The following is a 20,419-nucleotide window of genomic DNA, read 5'->3' as shown; positions in this document are numbered from 1 at the left end:
ATATCACAAGAGAGAAAATTTTGCCGGCAATATTTTCAACTGGTATAAAAGTTTGTTGCCTGGCAATTTTCGCGAATTAAATTTTGACTTAAATCACGAGACGTCAGTAGAGTGATTTTGTCAAAATTTCATAAGCGAAAATAACCAAAAGGCAACAAACTTGAATGAAACCAGGAGAAAATTTTGCCGGTAAATAATTTTCTCTCGAATGATATTCGACAAGACTATTTCACGAGTCAATTAATGCACCATATCAAAGAAATATAATCTTTATTTATTTGTTATTACCAGACACTTTCGTGACGGATCTGTCATAATTTTGTCGCTGAGAAATCACGTCGCTAAGGAGTTTTGTCAGTAGGAAACAATGCGTCGCTATGAAGTTTTATCAGTTAAAAACAGTCTAGTGACTAGTGAAATAGTCGCATAAATTGTATTGGAATTTCATACCAAAAATCTTGGGCTAAAAAAATTAATTTTTAATTAGTATTATTTTAGTATGTATTATTTTCTGTAGGCCTAATAATTATAAGGCATCCTGGATAGCTCTTTGCCTGTCTGGCTTTGTGGTTCCATTCAGATCTCCTCAGTGCAGTGTCCTTCCCTGAAGGAGCTGTGTACTCGTAGATATAGAAAATCAGTAGTTACTAAAATATGTTAAAGCAGCTTTCGTTTGAAGTTTGCTACACCGAGTTAAAATTCTAGAGTAAATTAAAAATATAATTATATATTACCTACTATTTTATGCGATAAATATATATTGTACAATAAGAGAGAAAAAAGACATATTTCTCACGAGCGCAGAATTTTGTTGAGCGCAAATCAAGCGAGGGAGAAATATGTCATTTTTTCACGTGTTGTACACTGTACTTTTTCTATAGATGCGTTTTTGTCAAGAGTTCAAACTTTAAAATTAAACAATTTAGGTGCTTTTAGGTATATTATACAGGGTGCGCCAAACCTCTGGTTTTCTTTGATTACGGCTAAACTATGAGATATACAAAAAAAATTTTATAACAAAACTAATGTGTATCAAAGAGGTCTATAATTTAAAATTATTTTCAATTATACAGGGTGAGTCAGTGAGTATGAACCAAAGTTTTATTTTTTTAAATGAAACACCCTGCATATTAAATCATTTTTGAATATATTATTTAAAAATATGAAAAATTTGAATAAGGTCTTATAGGCCTGAAGTTAATAATTTTCGAAATATTTACATTTTTATTGAGAAAAATGGTAATATTTATAGGGTTGTGGATTATGTTTCCAAGGAAATAAAAATTTAGGTGATAGGTCAAAGTTTTTAAAATATAGTGTTATTTTTAAATAATTTAATATTTTTTACTTTTAGCCATAAAATATACAGTGTGATCACTATTTGCAAATACAAAATTTTCTCATTTTTTTTTAAATGGGACACCCTGTATATTAGTTTTGCGTTTTGTAGTAAATATTACAACCTTTCTTTTGGTATACGGTTGTATGTACCTAGCATGTTTCGTTTTGTAGATATTTTAAAAAAACTATAGATTTTACGTTTTTGCGGATTTTTTATTTAAAAATTTTTTTGCAAAAAAAAAAATTATAATCTGGTTTTAGAAACATACACTAAAATATAAAATATGAAAATAAAAACGTAATTAAAGATTAAAATAAATCGTATCCTAGTACAATTCAATTGAATTTAATAACTTTAAATTATTTTACAAAAAACATTTTACCATATTAATGAATGCATAAATTAGTTACTAAATTAAATAAACAACCAAATTTTAAATCAACCGTAGTAATTCTTCTACCGCAGCAACTTTCCTGTACCAAATTAATTGTTAGTTATATTGTATTTACGAGTAAGATCAGTTAATAACTTTTTAATTTACCTACATCTTGAGAACGTATAAAGTATGCTTTGAAACAAATGAACGTTATGGAAGTATATTAAGAAGTAAATAGTATCTATGTACCTACTCGTGTCACAAAAGCTGGTAATAATTTCTAATGGTTTCGCCCAAAACAAAAATGTCATATCCAAAAATTTTTCGGTTAAAAAATTAAAATTTAAAATATAAAAAATTGTTACAAAAATTTCAACTACAAAAGTATTACCAGCTTTTGTGACACCAGTAAATACTATTTATATTAATAAATAATTTGGCTGATACATTTAACATTCATTTGTTTCAAAGCATACTTTATAATAATTTTTATATTCTCAAGATGTATGTAAGTAAATTTAAAAGGTAAATTAAAAGTTTAACTAAATACAATTTAACTAAGAATTACTTTGGTACAGGAAAGTTGCTGTAGTAGAAAAATTACTACGGTTGATTTAAAATTTGGTTGTTTATTTAATTTAGTAGCTAATTTATGCATTCATTAATATGGTAAAATATTTTTTGTAAAATAATTTAAAGTTATTAAATTCAATTGAATTGTACTAGCATACGATTTATTTTAATCTTTAATTACGTTTTTATTTTCATATTTTATATTTTAGTGTATGTTTCTAAAACCAGGTTATAATTATTTTTTTGCAAAAAAATTTTTAAATAAAAAATCCGCAAAAACGGTAAATCTATAGTTTTTTTAAAATATCTACAAAACGAAACATGCTAGGTACATACAACCTGATACCAAAAGAAAGGTTGTAATATTTACTACAAAATGCAAAACTAATACACAGGGTGTCCCATTAAAAAAAATGAGAAAATTTTGTATTTGCAAATAGTGATCACACTGTATATTTTATGGCTAAAAGTAAAAAATATTAAATTATTTAAAAATAACACTATATTTTAAAAATTTTGACCTATCACTTAAATTTTTATTTCCTTGGAAACATAATCCACAACCCTATAAATATTACCATTTTTTTCAATAAAAATGTAAATATTTCGAAAATTATTAACTTTAGGCCTATAAGACCTTATACAAATTTTTCATATTTTTAAATAATATATTCAAAAATGATTTAATATACAGGGTGTTCCATTTAAAAAAATACAACTTTAGTTCATACCGTCGTTCTGACTCACCCTGTATAATCAAAAATAATTTTAGAATATAGACCTCTTTGATACACATTAGTTTTGTTATAAATATTTTTTTGAATATCTCATAGTTTAGCCGTAATCAAAGAAAACCAGAGGTTTGGCGCACCCTGTATATGCCTAAATTGAAATAAAATACATATATAGACATATGTAGGTATGTATTTAATATTCTTAAGAGGAAACAGTAGCGATCAACAGGTAGCAACAAACGCGTTCCAAGATTGCGGCTCTAATTTTGAATATTTTGTCGAGATATTTGGCACACATATTCGTAATATAATAAAGAATGGCGGTACAGAGCCCAATTTCAGGAATAAGTTGGTATGTGGAAATTACTCTACAACTAAATAAAATATTGAAAAAAGGAGCCTGTACCGCCATTAAGAAAGGCAAAAAAAAATACACTTTCTTCAAATAAACTTTTTTATCCCATGCCTAGATTTTGTGTAATCTGGAACTACTAAAAATCGATTTTTTGATAACAAGAAATCGAACGTCACTGACTTGGCAACATTTCGCGCCTTTGTGTATAAAAATTATTGTTTTTGATAGTATAAACGTCACTGTCAGTGTGGCGAATTACCGACGCACTGTTGCCTCACTTTTGAAAGTTCGCAGAACTTTCGCAATATTGCACCGCGTTTGTTGCCACCTGTTGATCGCTACTGTATCACCTTAATATTTACATATATATTCTTTATTTGTTTAACATTATAATTATTCAGTTATATTTGACAGTTTTAAAAGGTAATTTTTGGTAAGTTTTGCTTCAACACATTTTGTTTGACAAAAATAATTGTGTTTGTATTGTGCATGTTACCACGGAAACGGCGATCATGTACATATATGGAAAACCAGCAATGGCCGACTTTTCCCACTGTGTGAGAAATCTTTCATTTTGAATGTACGTAAGTAGTGACAGAAGTGGCACATTGTATAACATCCATAGAAAAAACATATTTTTAATAAGAAGTGTATAATACATATACCACTTTTTGTTTTCATAATTATTTAAAGCATTAATAATTTAACCAACTTTCAATTATTCTCACTCCCAATTCCATTAGTCCATATAAGAAACGGCATAATACACATTTTCTATTTCGGTGATGTTCTAACATAATGGCATCGGTATTTAGTTCACGCAGTCATCCAATTCATAATAAATGTATTTTTATTCTAATTAAATAAAACACGTGTTGTGCATACAGTGCTATAAGTTAGAAGAAGAATATCATGTATCATTTTCAAACAATCGCTGTTGCGTGTGAGCAATCTAGACATTGGTTGCGTTGTAAGAAATTCTTCGTAGCAATAAATCTTTCTGGGTAATATTTTAGTTTTTTTATTAGATTAGATATTTATTTATTTATCATAATAGATAATACACAAAACAGAAACATTGCACTCCACACCTGTACAAATTACATAAGAATTGTCAAGGCAAGGAGCGCTGTATAATTATCATAAAGTATTACAAAAAATTTTTACAAAAATTAAAAACATGAGACTAAACAAATAAAGAAATAAGCATTGTCAAATTAAATTAATCAGAAACATTCAATATATAAATAAAAAAAGAAAAAATAAAATAAAAATAAAAACACTGGAAGTACAACAAACATTGCCAATTGGTTTCTAGGTCTTAGTTTTAATATAATGGACTAATAATCTCTTAAAGATAGTTGCATTATGGCTATTTTTAATATAATAAGGTATATTATTATTATTATAAGTTTACAGCAAAACGATTCCTTGAATAAAAACATGAGAGGTACTATTTTATTTTCTATACAGTTTTACACAGTATTTAGTTGTTCACTAAAATAATAAAAGTGGGTTGGCGAAACATATTTTCTGCATCTATTTCTTGTTCTTTAATGTTAGTTTTTTCCTACTGGTCTTCAGTTGATCTGTAAAAGTGACCAAAAGTTTAATTATTTTTAACCGAATTTACCGATTTTACCGAAAAGCTAAAAAGCAAGGATTCTAATATTTTCAGTCAAATCTATTGTTTAGGCAATTATTTGTGTGTATAAAAAGCACACTTTCAGGTCCGTGAAGTTGGCCCGAAAAATTCGGAAAAAAATGTGACTGATGCCATTCGATTGTCCATTGATTGTCCACGTTTGTCCACAGTTTTATTTCGTTAGTCCACCCATCAATTTTTTTATAAACAAAAAATTTTTTTTGGGCTAACTTCACAAATCCACAAATTTTCGAAAATTCAAAAACTCTCTTGCTATATTGTTTGTCCATGTTTGTCCACCGCATAATTTTGTTTGTCCACCCACTGATATTTTTAAAATAAAAAAAAATTATATATATTGCTTACAGATAATAGTTTGTCCAACCCCTTAAAGTGCAAAACGACCCCCCTGGAGATTGTAATTATTTTTTTTTGCTGATCGATCAGTACGCTACTGGTTTGGGTCTAGTTATACCATACTAATATGTATTTTCTGTTTAGATAAAACCTATAGAAAATTGATATTTACATTTTGTATTAAAAGAATAGCGTTTGCTTGTTATCACATTTCGAATTTCGTTTACAGCCAATGGTTTTCTCATTCCCTTCGCAATTATGGAAAATTCCCCACAGCAGGTTCATAGCTGATAGCAATCTACGAAACTAGGACGATCAGATTTGATATTCCATTTAACTGTTAACTCTGTTGTAAAATTTGATATTCCTGTTCACCATGAACTTTAGAGTGCGGAATTCGAAATATTCTAGTTTAAAGGTTGACAACATAAAACTTGGTAGTAGTTTCATATCACCACAACATTTGCATAGCATATATGTAACTAACATGTAAAGTTAATATGTGTTACCTGATTCTGTTAGAAAGGTAAACGAGAAATAATTTCACATTTATTGTTTAAATTTTACATGCACACTTAGGAATTAAAGAATACTATTTTTATAAGCGAAAGTATTGCTTTAATAGTCTGTTTTTTCCAAAATATTTGAAAAAATTTTAAAAAATAGATTAGTAAGTTTTTTTGATAGGTTTAGTATAATATCGGATTGCCAATACGGTTTTAGAGAAAGAAAATCGACACAAGATGCGATTTGTAAACTAACATCACAAATATCAGAAGCTTTTGAGTCTAATAAACGTAGTTTATGCATATTCGTCGATCTCTCTAAGGCGTTTGACACGATATCTCACGAGATCTTGTTGAAAAAACTTGAGAAGTATGGTCTGAGAGGAAGGGTTTTGACATTACTAAAAAGTTACTTAACTGACAGAAAACAATTTGTAGAAATTGATGGTGTCAAAAGTGATCCTGAAGTAATTAATTATGGCGTACCGCAATGGATCGTTTTAGGCCCTCTACTTTTTACACTATATGTTAATGACATGCTCAAACTAAAAACTGTTGGAAACATAATTAGTTTTGCTGATGACACTGCAATTTTTTATAAGGCAGATAATTGGGAAGATCTTAAAATTATAGCAGAACAAGACTTTAAAATTATAAAAACATGGTTGCAAATAAACAAACTCACATTAAACTATGAAAAAACTAAATATATACCTTTTGCAATATATAAAAATTCTCTGCCAACTTTTAATTCATTAAAAATAAATAAAAAACAACAAATATCTAAAGCAGAGCACATAAAATATTTAGGAGTTTTAATTGACAGGCACCTTAAATGGGACGTACAAATAAAAAATATTATAAGAAAAATTCGAGGACTGCTACCAAAATTCCGTTATTTAAAAGAGTTTTTGGATGTTGAACAGCTTAAAATGCTTTACCTGTCTCTGGTACAATCTCATCTTGTATATGGGATTTTAGGATGGGGTGGAGTAGCTGATTGCCATCTGGTGACCCTTCAAAATACTCAGAAATGGTTTCTTAAACTAATATATGGAAAACGAAAAACATATCCCTCAGACCAACTTTTTCATGAAACTCAGGTTCTTGATGTTCGGCAATTGTACTGCTTAGAGTTACTTAAAAATATTCATAAAGATAAAATTCCTCTTAAAGTAAAAGTGTCAAATTATGAAACAAGAAGAAAATTGAATGTCGAATGTCTTCACACTTTAAAAACAATCACGCAACGGTCAATTAAATATTTTGCTCCAAGAATTTACAATCAATTGCCCATAAATTTTAAAAATATAAAAAATTTTTGTTTGTATAAAAAATTAGTTACTGCTTGGGTAAAAGAAAACAGGGAGTTGTGTAACAATTTAATAAATTTAAATTATACTAGATAAAAAAAACATAGAAATTAGATTAGAAACTGTAAAATAAAATAATGATTTGTAAAAAAAAAACAATAAACATAAACTTGTCAATATTAGACAGATTAAGTCAACAAGCATGTTTATGCTTTTAAGACTTTTTTTTTACGTTTATTTTAGTGTAAGTAAACCGAAATTGTAAATTATTGTAATTACTATTGATTTGAATAAACGTATATTATTATTATTATTAAAAATAAAATTATTAAATACATAATATAAAAAACAAAACTTTATTGGGACCAACTTACTGGTTAATTCGTGTAGTGTTGGAAAATTCTCGAGAATGAAAAATCGGAGAATATTCTCGAGAATATTCTCGATATGGAGAATTTTCTGAGAATGAACCCTACGACGCGCTTAGGGATATTGTTAAAGATGAAATAGGGTATTAAGAATCATGAAATTATAATGAGACGAAACAACAGTGTTCTTTATACAGAGAGAGTCTGTAAAGTGGAATAAATTCAATATCTCAAATACTAATTGTTTTTTTGGAAAATGCTCAGACCCGTCGATTAGTATTTCAAATTGTCCTTTTTGACATTCAATAAAAATGTATACAGGGTGTCCCAATTTAGAGATATGACGTCATCGTCGATTTTCTTAAATGGCAACACTGTCATTTTGATAGCTAATTTGATAGGGTTTGTAAAGTTATACATAACTGCAAAATATCAAATTTTTATTCTCTACCATTTACAAGATAATAGAAAATAACAAAGTTATATCTGTAATTTGGAATATATTCAATAATTAAAATACTAACTGTTTTTTTGAAAAATGCTCAGACCCGTCGATTAGTATATCAAATTGTCATTTTTGACATATAATAATAATGTATACAGGGTGTCCCAATTTAGAGATATGACGTCATCGTTGATTTTCTTAAATGGCAACACTATCATTTTGATAGCTATTTTGATAGCGTGTGTAAAGTTATACACATCTGAAAAATGTCAAAATTTTATTCCCTACCATTTACAAGATAATAAAAAATAACAAAGTTATGAAGAACAAGAAGTAATCAAATAATAATTGAATTTATTTATTTCAATTAAGCAAATGCTCATAACGTTGCCCATTGACAATTTGACAATAATTGAGGGCAACATTATGAGTTTTTGCTTAATTTATTGAAATAATTAAATTCAATTATTAGTTGATTACTTCTTTTTCATAACTTTGTTATTTTTTATTATCATCTAAATGGTAGAGAATACAAATTTGAAATTTTGCAGTTGTGTATAACTTTACACATCCTATCAAAATAGCTATCAAAATGACAGTGTTGCCATTTAAGAAAATCAACGATGACGTCATATCTCTAAATTGGGACACCCTGTATACATTATTATTATATGTCAAAAAGGACAATTTGATATACTAATCGACGGGTCTGAGCATTTTTCAAAAAAACAGTTAGTATTTTAATTATTGAATATATTCCAAATTACAGATATAACTTTGTTATTTTCTATTATCTTGTAAATGGTAGAGAATAAAAATTTGATATTTTGCAGCTATGTATAACTTTACAAACCCTATCAAATTAGCTATCAAAATGACAGTGTTGCCATTTAATAAAATCGACGATGACGTCATATCTCTAAATTGGGACACCCTGTATACATTATTATTGAATGTCAAAAAGGACAATTTGAAATACTAATCGACGGGTCTGAGCATTTTCCAAAAAAACATTTAGTATTTGAGATATTGAATTTATTCCACTTTACAGACTCTCTCTGTATATAAAAAAATACAAAAACAAGAGAAAACACAAATTTTATTTGATAAAAAAATGAAATTTTCTTCTTAACAGCAAATAATGGATGTGGTGATCTAATCTGAAAAGGATTAGCCTCAGATTCAGAATATGTTTCTATCATTAGCTCATCCTGGTCATCTACATTCTGCATTTCAATGTACTGATGAGAAGTTGTGGGATTTTGCTTTTCACGAGACGCCAGCTCAGTCATGGCTTGGTCTACGTCTAACAATTGTAAATTGTGAGCAATAAAAGTTTCCTTACCAGCCTGTTCAGCAGTAAGCCGGTTTCTTTTAGAGGAGTGGATTAAACCATAAGTACTGAAACTTCTCTTAGTTGTTGCACTGGATGAAGGCATATTTAATATACCAACTGCTATTTTGGTTAATTTTGTTCCGAAACATGTACCTGTTCATCATATGACTTGATTGTGTCTAGTTTTTCAATTGATTTTACAGAGTATGGTTTTCCAAAAAAATTCCTCCTTAGATCAATAAAGTGCCAAATCTGCCATTATTTCAGCCGAGTCATCACCATATTTTAAAGTTGCTAAAATTATCTATAAATTCAGTTATCTCAACTTGTTCCTCTCTGCCTAAATGAGCATCATTCTAAATATTTGCACGTTAATACGGTTAATATAGCACCAAAACAATAAATACTGACACTGTAAACACCCTAGCTACTGGTTCATGGGATTCCCCAGCCCCGGCTACTTCGATTTTTGGGGATTTTGTCTAAAATCGCGTGATTCCCCGGCCGGCCAAAGAAAAGGCATTTCATGAGCGGAGCGGCAAGTAGGTGTTTGTCCTTCAAGAACAATAATGTTTGGGATGCAAAAAATATACTAGGTGAATAATTGGCAAAAACAATATACATACATTTTTTTTAAATTTTAATAATTTGATCCATATCTAGTATTTATTTTTATTTCATTCTTCTATTTTAATTCCAACAAAAAATGAACAATGAGATTTCTACAAAGTGATAAAATATTTTTATACTTTATAGAAAGTCGCAATTTACCGCAATTCCTCTGTAATTTTCACACTGCACTGATTGCGGTAAACAGCACAATTAGTATGTATGGGAAACTTATTAAGAACAAAATAGAAAATGACTATAAAGATTACGAAGCAGAGGAGCAAACTGGCTTTAGACTTAGCTGTCCACAGCAGACCACCTGTACTCTATTACGCAAGTTATTGAGAAAAAAACATCCGTCAATAAAGAAGTTCACCTGATGTACGTACACTTACAAAAAGCATATGACAGTGTGCCCTCAGCAAACTATGGTCAACCCAACAGCAAACCAACATTAAACATAGTTTTATCAAAGCAGTCCAAAGTCTGTATAATGGAACGACTGCAAAAATTAAAACTGGATCAAGGATGTCTGAAGGATTTAAGGTCACGAAAGGATTGAAGCAGAGTTGCTGTATTTCGCCTACCCTTTTCCAAAATTTATCTGAAACAAGCACTAAAGCTGTGGAAAAGAAAATGTAATGGCATGGGAATCCCTCTCAATGACCAGAGAACACTATACACTTTATGTTTCGCTGATGACCAAATTCTGATTGCTCAGGATCATGACGACTTGAGTTACATGACGCGGATGCATAGAAGAATTCAACAAATGGGGTCTCGAAGTCAACATTAAGAAAACTGAAGCCATGTGTATTGGACGGACAAAGCAGTCCATTACATTAGGCGATGGAGTAGAAATTAAACACTGTGATGAATACAAGTTACCTGGGCATGAAGATAACTCAAGATGGAACACTCCATGCTGCTATAAAAGACAGAAACATGCAGGGAAGGAAAAACCATATCCATGATGAACGGCATTCTGTGGGACCAAACAATATCTAAAGCGAACAAACAGCTCATATACAATACCATACTTAAAAGTGTACACTTTACTTCATAATCACATATGGCAGTGAAGTTTGGCAAATGAAACAAAGATCAGAGAAAATGTCACTAGTAACAGAGATGGACTTCTAGAGAAAAGCAGCACGCAAATCAGGAAGAGATCGGATACCAAATGAGAGAATACGAGAAATAATGGGATACATACAATAATTAATGACATAAAAACAAAACAACTAATATGGTACGGCCATGTACGGAGAATGCCAGATGACTGGATTCCTAAACAGATTTTGGCATGGACACCACAAGGGAGAAGAAAAAGAGGAAGGCCGAGAAGAAGCTGGAGGGAGGGAATTGAAAAAAAAAACTAAAGGAAAGAGAAATCCTCCAGGTCTATGGCTAAACAGAGAAGAATGGCGGTTAGGAATCGGAAGGCGTCGGGGAACGCTGTAAACCGATAGTAGTAGTAGTAGAAAGTCGCAATTATTTCTACTTGACGGACGTTTTAGATATTTTATAATATCAGGTGCCATCTGGTGTCCTTAAAGGAAAGGGACATACAGGAGCGGTTATATATTATTTCGCAATTTCCTTTCTTTAACAATCATTTTTGAAAACGATTTCTGTTAATCATCTCTTAAGGAGGGGACAATGTTACGTCAGCCCCTTGCCTATCGATCATCAGTCCGAAAATATATATAAAGGGAAATTTAATTGTAGTAGTGCCTAAGGGCTGGTACTTTCTGTCCCCATTAAAGCCCGGTTAGAGGAAGTTAACAAAAAAGTTATTATTACCAAAATTGAAGCTAATAAAAATGAAATAAACTCCTTGATAGAAAAACCTATTAATGTTAACTAAACGTAAGTTATAGGTAATTGAATGTATATTCTTTTAGGCGAGTACCCAAATCTAAGTATTCAAGCTTAAATAACGGGAAAATTATGCATTTTATAACATAAGCTAATTAAACATTTGTCAAAGTACTTATGGTAGGGGAGCCCAAGCGGGAATTTTTGCAGTTACTCGAGCGCGTCAGATTAGCATATGGGGAGAAACCTGGTACCCTGCAGCTGTACCTCTACCATATATTGGCCCTTAACACAGGGGAGTTCGTTAAGGGGGGCCCGAAAAAAAATCTATCCTTAAAAAAACTCGAAATTGTCAGATTAAGATAAGGTAAGTTAAGTGCATGCAAAAGAGTGTATATTTCAAAAATCTGACTATTTGAACCGGGCGTAAGGAAATGGGTGAGTCCCAAAGTTTCACGAGAAAAAAGCGAATATTTCGCGAAATGAATGACAGATCGAAAAACTAAAAAATATGTGCTCAATATTTTTTAAAAATCTATCGAATGATACCAAACACGACTTCCCAAGGAGAGGGGTGGGGGTAAATTAAATATTTTTAATACGAATCCCGCGATAGTTCGCGAAATGAACATCAGATCGAAAAACTGTAAAATACACTTATTCAATATTTTTGAAAAATCTATCGAATGGTACCAAACACGACCCCCCACGGAGGTGGGGTGGGGGGTTACTTTAAAATCTTAAATAGGAGCCCTCATTTTTTATTGCAGATTTGGATTCCTTACGTAAAAATAAGTAACTTTTATTCGAAACATTTTTTCGAGTTATGGATAGATGGCGTTATAATCGGAAAAAATGATTGTTGGAAATGAAAAATTAAATAAAAAAATGGCAAGCGCCCACTAAAATGGAAAACTTTACTTAATTTTTTTGATTTTAGGACCTACTCTTCACAACCCAATAGGTCCCCAAAGCGCTCGAGTCACTGCACATTTAGCATACTTTGCTCCCCTACCATTATAAATATCTATCAAATGAGCTCCAGAACAAGTTGATAGCATTAAAATTTATGCTCCAAAAATGTTTCAAAATTTATCTTTAAAATTTTTTTTCCAAAAAATGTTGTTTTTTTTAATAACTCCGTTAATTTTTAAGGTATCAGATTTGCCTAAAAACCATTTGAAAGATAATTCCAAGTGCTATTAAACCGCATTGAACCTAATCTTTTAAACCTCTTACTTTTTTAAAAATAAAAGAATAAATGGCCCCGATTACATGGTTCTCGCAGCAAAATTTAACCTTTAAACGTTTCTATCTCTGTTATTTTTAACCTACACAAATAGTCATCCAGGTAAAATATTTGATACAGAAAAACTAAAATTTGGTTACATATCATTTTTTACGTAGTTATATTGAGTATTTTTGGAGTTATTATCGCATATAATATCACAAGAGAGAAAATTTTGCCGGCAATATTTTCGACTGGTATGAAAGTTTGTTGCCTGGCAATTTTCGCGAATTAAATTTTGACTTAAATCACGAGACGTCAGTCGAGTGATTTTGTCAAAATTTCATAAGCGAAAATTACCAAAAGGCAACGAACTTGAATGAAACCAGGAGAAAATTTTGCCGGAAATAATTTTCTCTCGAATGATATTCGACAAGACTATTTCACGAGACAATTAATGCACCATATCAACGAAATATAATCTTTATTTATTTGTTATTACCAGACACTTTCGTGACGGATCTGTCATAATTTTGTCGCTGAGAAATCACGTCGCTAAGGAGTTTTGTCAGTAGAAAACGATGCGTTGCTATGCCGTTTTATCAGTTAAAAACAGTCTAGTGAAATAGTCAAAATCAAATGAAAATTACGATAATTTTAAAAATTCTGATTTTTTTTAAATAATATATTTTTTTCAATAATATGCATTCTAAACGGGTAAAAATTGTTGAAAACATTACTTATGCTAATCGGAGGTAAAAACCTTCACTGACTGCACTATTTGGATTATATTATTTAATCTGAGTAAAAATAAATAAGATAATATGGAGTCCCGGTATCCGAACCAGAAATATACAGGGTGTAACGAAAATACAGGTCATAAATTAAATCACAAATTCTGAGACCAAAAATAGTTCGAATGAACCTAATTTACCTTAGTACAAATATGCACATAAAAAGTTACAGCCCTTTGAAGTTACAAAATGAAAATCAATTTTTTCGAATATATCGAAAACTATTAGAGATTTTTTATTGAAAATAGACATGTGGCACTCTTATTGCAGGAACATCTTAAAAAAGAATTATAGTGAAATTTGTGCACCCCATAAAAATTTTATGAGGGTTTTGTTCCCTTAAACCCCCCCAAAACTTTTGCGTACGTTCCAATTAAATTATTATTGTGGTACCATTAGTTAAATTCAATATTTCTAAAACTTTTTTGCCTCTTAGTATTTTTTTGATAAGGCCGTTTTTATCGAGTTGCGGCTTCTTTTTTAATAAGTTTACATAAAAATTTTATGGGGGTTTTGTTCCTTTAAACCCCCCAAATGTTTGTGTATATTCCAATTAAACTTTTACTGCGATACCATTAGTTAAACACAGTGTTTTTAAAACTTTTTTGTCTCTTTGTATTTATTCGAGAAGGCACTTTTTATCGAGATATTACTTCTTTTTTAATATGGTTCAAAATATACCTAAAAATGTAAATCATAAATAAATTTTCATATTACAGTAAAACCTCGATATAACGGACCTCTATTTAACGGACTTCGGATATAACGGACAAGAAAATCCGGTCAAATGTGAAAAAAATTAAAAATGTCTCTGTATTTTACAAAGAATTTCAATAAACTTTTTATTATAGCATAATGCGGACACATTTCTAATTATAAAAAAACAGTACCTATAAACATCAAAAGTGCAAACAAAACTTTAAAAAAAAGTTTGTTGATTTATTTTAAACCTATTTTTATATAACGGACTTTCGCCTTTAACGGACACCCCGTCCCCCCAATTAGTCCGTTATATCGAGGTTTTACTGTACCTACTTCCTAGTCTCCATAATCGTACTTAGCCATATACAAATATGTGGTGGATTTGACAAATATTCAAAATATCTCGATAAAAAATGACTTTTCGAAAAAGTACTAAGAGGCAAAAAAGTTTTTAAAATATTGTGTTTAACTAATGGTACTACAATAATAATTAAATTGGAACGTACACAAAAGTTTGGGGGAGTTTAAAGGAACAAAACCCCATAAAATTTTTATGGGGTGTCCAAATTTCACTATAATTTTTTTTACGATACTACCACCATAAGAATGCCACATGTGTATTTTCAATAAAAGATCTCTAATAGTTTTCGATATATTGGAAAACATCGATTTTCATTTTGTAACTTCAAAGGGCTGTAACTTTTTTTATGTGCACATTTGTACTAAGGTAAGTTAGGTTCAATCGAACTATTTTTGATATGTGATTAAATGTATGACCTGTATTTTTGTTACACCCTGTATTTTCTACTATTTCAAGATGTCTGAATTCTTTTTTAGAATAAAAATTCATACCAAATCGACTTACCTGCTATTCGTAAAACTGCTCTATCGGCGCTATCTAAAGCAAGAACTGCTAAAGGTTGTTCTCTAGTCCACTCCTGTAAGGTTGGGTCCTTATCAAAATCCATTATTCACAGCATATTTCCCCTGAAAGTAAAAATAAATTAAGTATATACTTTTAACTACCGCTTCCACGTGGTTGCGTCATACGCGTAAATATTTCATCCACGTAGGGTTTATTTAAGAGGGTGCGTTTTTAGGTCGTCGGCCTCAAACTAGGCGAGTCTCACTCTAGTATATCATATTTATTTGTGTATTCTGTTTTGGAATAAGTACATATTATGAAATAATTAGTTGTTATTGATTTAAAGATAAACTAATGTATCTTATACAAGGATCATCCTCACATCTGTCAATAAACTAGATACAGAAATTCTATAATAACTCAAAACTAAATTCTTAAGGGGGTAGGCGCAAAATCTTGGTCCAATGCTATTTAAATGCTTTCATTTTTTTCGAATCCTGAGAAAACTAATAAGTATTTTTACTACGTTTACAATCTTATCGACATCCGGATCAACTGTTACCCAAAAAATTCGTGTTCTACGGGTCAAAATACATAAAAAGAACTTGGGTAAGTCAATCTGAATTAAGGAGGCCGTTATACCCCCACTGGCGAGAGGACTAATATTTTGAAGAAGAAGCCACATCTCGATAAAAGGTGACTTATCAAAAAAATACTAAGAGGCAAAAAAGTTTTAAAAACACCGCGTTTACCTAATGGTACCACAATAATAGTTTAATTGGAACGTACACGAACATTTGGGGGGTTTAAAGGAACAAAACCCCCATAGAATTTTTATGTAAACATATTAAAAAAGAAGCCGCATCTCGATAAAAATTGGCTTATCGAAAAAATACTAAGAGGCAAAAAAGTTTTAAAAACGTGTTTAACTAATGGTACCACAATAATGAATTAATTGGAACGTACACAAAAGTTTGGGGGGTTTAAGGGAGCAAAACCCCCATAAAATTTTTATGGGGTGCACAAATTTCACTTTAATTTTTTTTAAGATGTTGCTGCCATAAGAATGCTACATGTCCATTTTCAATGAAAAATCTCTAAGAGATTTCGATACAGTAATACCTCGACTTACGCTACCCCGACTTACGCGAACCCAGAGTTACGCGATTTTCAAATAATTGTCACCACAGCGATCCTCCCAGACGAAGAATACCTGGTCAGACTAGTGATTAAGGTAGTCCAGGAAGCCATCCAAGATACCAGACAGACGATCAGGTAAAACCACCATACAATTAAAAAATCATAAAAAAAAGGCGTAAGCCACTTGTCAGTGTAACAAAAATGAGAAAACTTCTGTTGGAGTGAAAGTAAAGAGAAAGATATACTCCAACAGAAGTAAGGAAAAGAAAAGAAAAGGCTAGGTAGCTAAATAGTTGTGTCTATATTGAAAATAGAAATGAAGGGGCTTCTCCATTGAAGCCGAAGTAGGGAAAAATAAAAAAAAATACTACTAAAGTGCAGTAGTACTGAAGAAAGGGGGGGTTAGAAGGGATAGAAGTAGAAGTGGGAAGAGACAGAGGCAAACTGAATAGAGTTGGCTAGCTATAGATGCAAGAGAGCAACTTGACACTCAAGGATGGATACGGCTCATTTGCATGCCTGTCGAAGAACAGTAGCTCTATATAGATAGTAATGATGACTAGAAGATGAAATAATAAAATAAGAATAATGTACTGAAAATGAATGGAGATGAATAATGACTAAAAACGAACAAAATAAATAAAACTAACTAATCATGGGCGCCATGAAAATGATCTTCGATCATTTTCCCAGGTATCTTATACTGCTGTCAAATATTAAATATATCAAACCTGTAATAATGAACATAAAGGAGTAGTAAAATTCATGATATACAAAATAAATAAATATTTATTAAAATAACTACTAGATTTTTAACAATCTCTGAGTTAGACAAGCATATATCATGTAACTCTAAAATGACATAAGTTATACAAGAAGCTATATATATTTTAAAGATAACAACAATAATGTTATCTGTTATAAACTTAAATACCTCTTAAAATTACATAAGTCTTCTACCAAATGGTTATAGTACGCTTGCTACGTACAACTAAATGAAACCGACAAAGATGAAAATAATACAAATAAATAGGCCCAAGCCTCACTAAGGGAAAATACAATAATGAATAAATAAAGTTAAATATACAATTGACTAAAGTAGAAATGAAGTTGAGATAAATATCGACGATGACCTAAATTAACCGAACAAATGGAATAAAGCGAATAACAGTAAAATATTTGGGAAACAAGCTAGTAATATTACAAAATAAATTTACCCGAATTACATAAACCAATATCAAAGCAATAATAAAGTATTAAAAACCTTACATCCAAAAATCAACATAAAATTAGAGCGTCAAGCCATTGGACGGAGCCCAATAGACTCGGTACAATGGCTTGGAGCCAGGGTTGAAAAAAAAAAAAAATTTTTTATTTTATACAAAACAAACGTTTTTTTTTTTGTTTTAAACGTTTTTTTTTTGTTTTAAACATGTTTTATTTTTCGTTTTTAAATTACGTGTTTTAAACAAATAAAACGTAGAAAAAAACATTGTTTAAATCATATTTCTTAAAATGAGAAGGATCTGTTTAAGGAATTAGGCAGCACAGATACATATAATAACTTATGGCTGTTCAGCCCATATTATGAACTTACTTGCCAACGATATAGAAGTGCCAGGAATAAAGAACAGTGTCAAAAAATTGCAAATATTTCAGAAATGTACATTTTGCTAGCGCAAAATTCCGAGAAACTGGTGATTTTGCTCTTGTATTGCATTAGGATGTTCGTTGGAATACTTTATCGGAATGCTTAGAAAGTTAGTTGAAAAACTGGCCAATATTATTTCACATTTGCTCTAAACAATAGAATAAGTATTAAAAAAATTAGAAAAAAATCCTTTGTAAAAGGTATAAAATTTTTTTTTATTAAAATCCCTTAAAAGGGCTACATCACATGGCAACCAGGATAATGCCCTGAGGTAATGTATTGAAATTTCCCAACACGTGGGATCCAAATGGACCGCGATAGTCGTGACGTCAAAACGTCAAAAAAGTTTTCCAAACTAGTGTCTAGGTACACGCTAAAATGTACGCAAATAAAAAAGTTAAACTTCATCAAGCTAGTGACTATTTAGCGTGGGCAGTGACTGTATATTTTGATACACGCTATTTTGATGTGTTTAGTGTTTGTTTGATAGAAAACTATTTATTATGACCTTTAATTCTACCTAATTTTTTTATTTGTGTACACGTTAGCGTATACCTAGACACAACGTGTTTGGAAAAATTTTGACGTTTTGACGTCACACTATCACGGTCCATTGAGTTGTTTACATTTCAATGACTTAATGGTAACTGAATGCGAAATGAGTGATGTTTCTGAAAAAACCCCTTTTTTTTCAGAAACATCACTCATTTCGCATTCAGTTGCCATTAAGTCATTGAAATGTAAACAACTCAATTTGGATCCCACGTGTTGGGAAATTTCAATACATTACCTCAGGGCATTATCGTGGTTGCCATGTGACCATCACAGGGCTTTTTATTGAAGTATGCACTTTTAAGGCATCTATATTACATGTAAAGGGTTTTTACCCGGATATTTTTCTTTTTCGTTTGTGGGTCAGCTAGCATCCAGTTTATCTAACACTGATGATGATTTTTTATAAAAATCGAAAACGTTTTGTTGTGATATAGCCCTTTTAAGGGACTTTAATAAAAAAAAAATTTATACCTTTTACAAAGGTTTTTTTTCCAATTTTGTGATTGATGGTATACAGCCAACTACAGGAAAAACATTTTATTTTCCTTGTGGATTTTTTAGAATAAGTATTGATAAAGATGTAACAAAGCTTGTAAATGATACAAAGTTAAAGGCAAATGTCAAAGACTAGGTATTTATAAAAATTAAAGTATATTGCAGTGCAGGGACAAAGTACCGGTGTTACCTTAGCCATAAATTCCATCCATAAATTTTTTTTTTCATATTTTCACAAAAATTTGGTATAAATTTATCAAAAATGAATAAAACAGATAATATTGACAAGAAAAATGTTATATATGTTATATATGTTTGGAAAAAAAATTTAAACGGGCGATGTATTGACGGTGAGTAGATAATGCCACTCAAATTCAAAAATCCTTTATGGATGGTACGTTAGTCAACTTTTTTTCTCAGTTTTTTGTTAAATTTTCAAAGTAAATATAATAAAGCATAACATATAAAAAAATCGTGATGGAGGTATTTTCCAAAACAAGCGAAAAAAATTCTGAAACTTAGATGTATTGCGCGCTATTCGTTAATACGTCTCAAATTCAAAAATCCTTTATGGATGGTACGTTAGTCAACTTTTTTTCTCAGTTTTTTGTTAAATTCTCAAAGTAAATATAATAAAGCCTAACATATAAAAAAAACGTGATGGAGGTATTTTCCAAAACAAGAGAAAAAAATTCTGAAACTTAGATGTATTGCGGGCTATCCGGTAATACGTCCCAAATTCAAAAATCCTGTATGAATGGATCGTTACTCAACTTCTTTTCTCAGTTTTTTGTTAAATTCTCAAAGTAAATATTTATAATAAAGCATAACATATAAAAAAACGTGATGGAGGTATTTTCCAAAACAAGAGAAAAAAATTCTGAAACTTATATGTATTGGGGGCTATTCGGTAATACGTCTCACATTCAAAAATCCTTTATGGATGGTACGTTAGTCAACTTTTTTTCTCAGTTTCTTGTTAAATTCTCAAAGTAAATATAATAAAGCATAACATATAAAAAAATCGTGATGGAGGTATTTTTCAAAACAAGCGAAAAAAATTCTGAAACTTAGATGTATTGCGCGGTATTCGTTAATACGTCTCAAATTCAAAAATCCTTTATGGATGGTACGTTAGTCAACTTTTTTTCTCAGTTTTTTGTTAAATTCTCAAAGTAAATATAATAAAGCATAACATATAAAAAAATC

General features: G+C 30.4%; 2 protein-coding genes across 3 annotated transcripts in view; one reads left to right on the top strand and one right to left on the bottom strand.

Moving 5' to 3' along the window:
- LOC126883336 (venom serine protease-like) overlaps window positions 1-20,419 on the top strand; it is a 486,705-nt gene that overhangs the window by 203,506 nt on the left and 262,780 nt on the right. The gene's annotated exons all lie outside the window — the stretch shown is intronic.
- LOC114327522 (microtubule-actin cross-linking factor 1) overlaps window positions 1-20,419 on the bottom strand; it is an 865,580-nt gene that overhangs the window by 822,267 nt on the left and 22,894 nt on the right. For both annotated transcript variants that reach the window (XM_050648743.1, XM_050648753.1), the window contains exon 2: window positions 15,370-15,491. In XM_050648743.1, the coding sequence (XP_050504700.1) occupies window positions 15,370-15,472 (103 nt within the window). In that variant the 5' untranslated portion in view covers window positions 15,473-15,491. The remainder of the gene's footprint in view (window positions 1-15,369; window positions 15,492-20,419) is intronic.

The sequence above is a fragment of the Diabrotica virgifera genome, chromosome 4, assembly GCF_917563875.1.
Source record: "Diabrotica virgifera virgifera chromosome 4, PGI_DIABVI_V3a".
NCBI lineage: Eukaryota > Metazoa > Arthropoda > Insecta > Coleoptera > Chrysomelidae > Diabrotica > Diabrotica virgifera.
The sequence above is the reverse complement of the archived record's forward strand: the minus strand, read 5'-3'. Positions and strand labels throughout refer to the sequence as shown.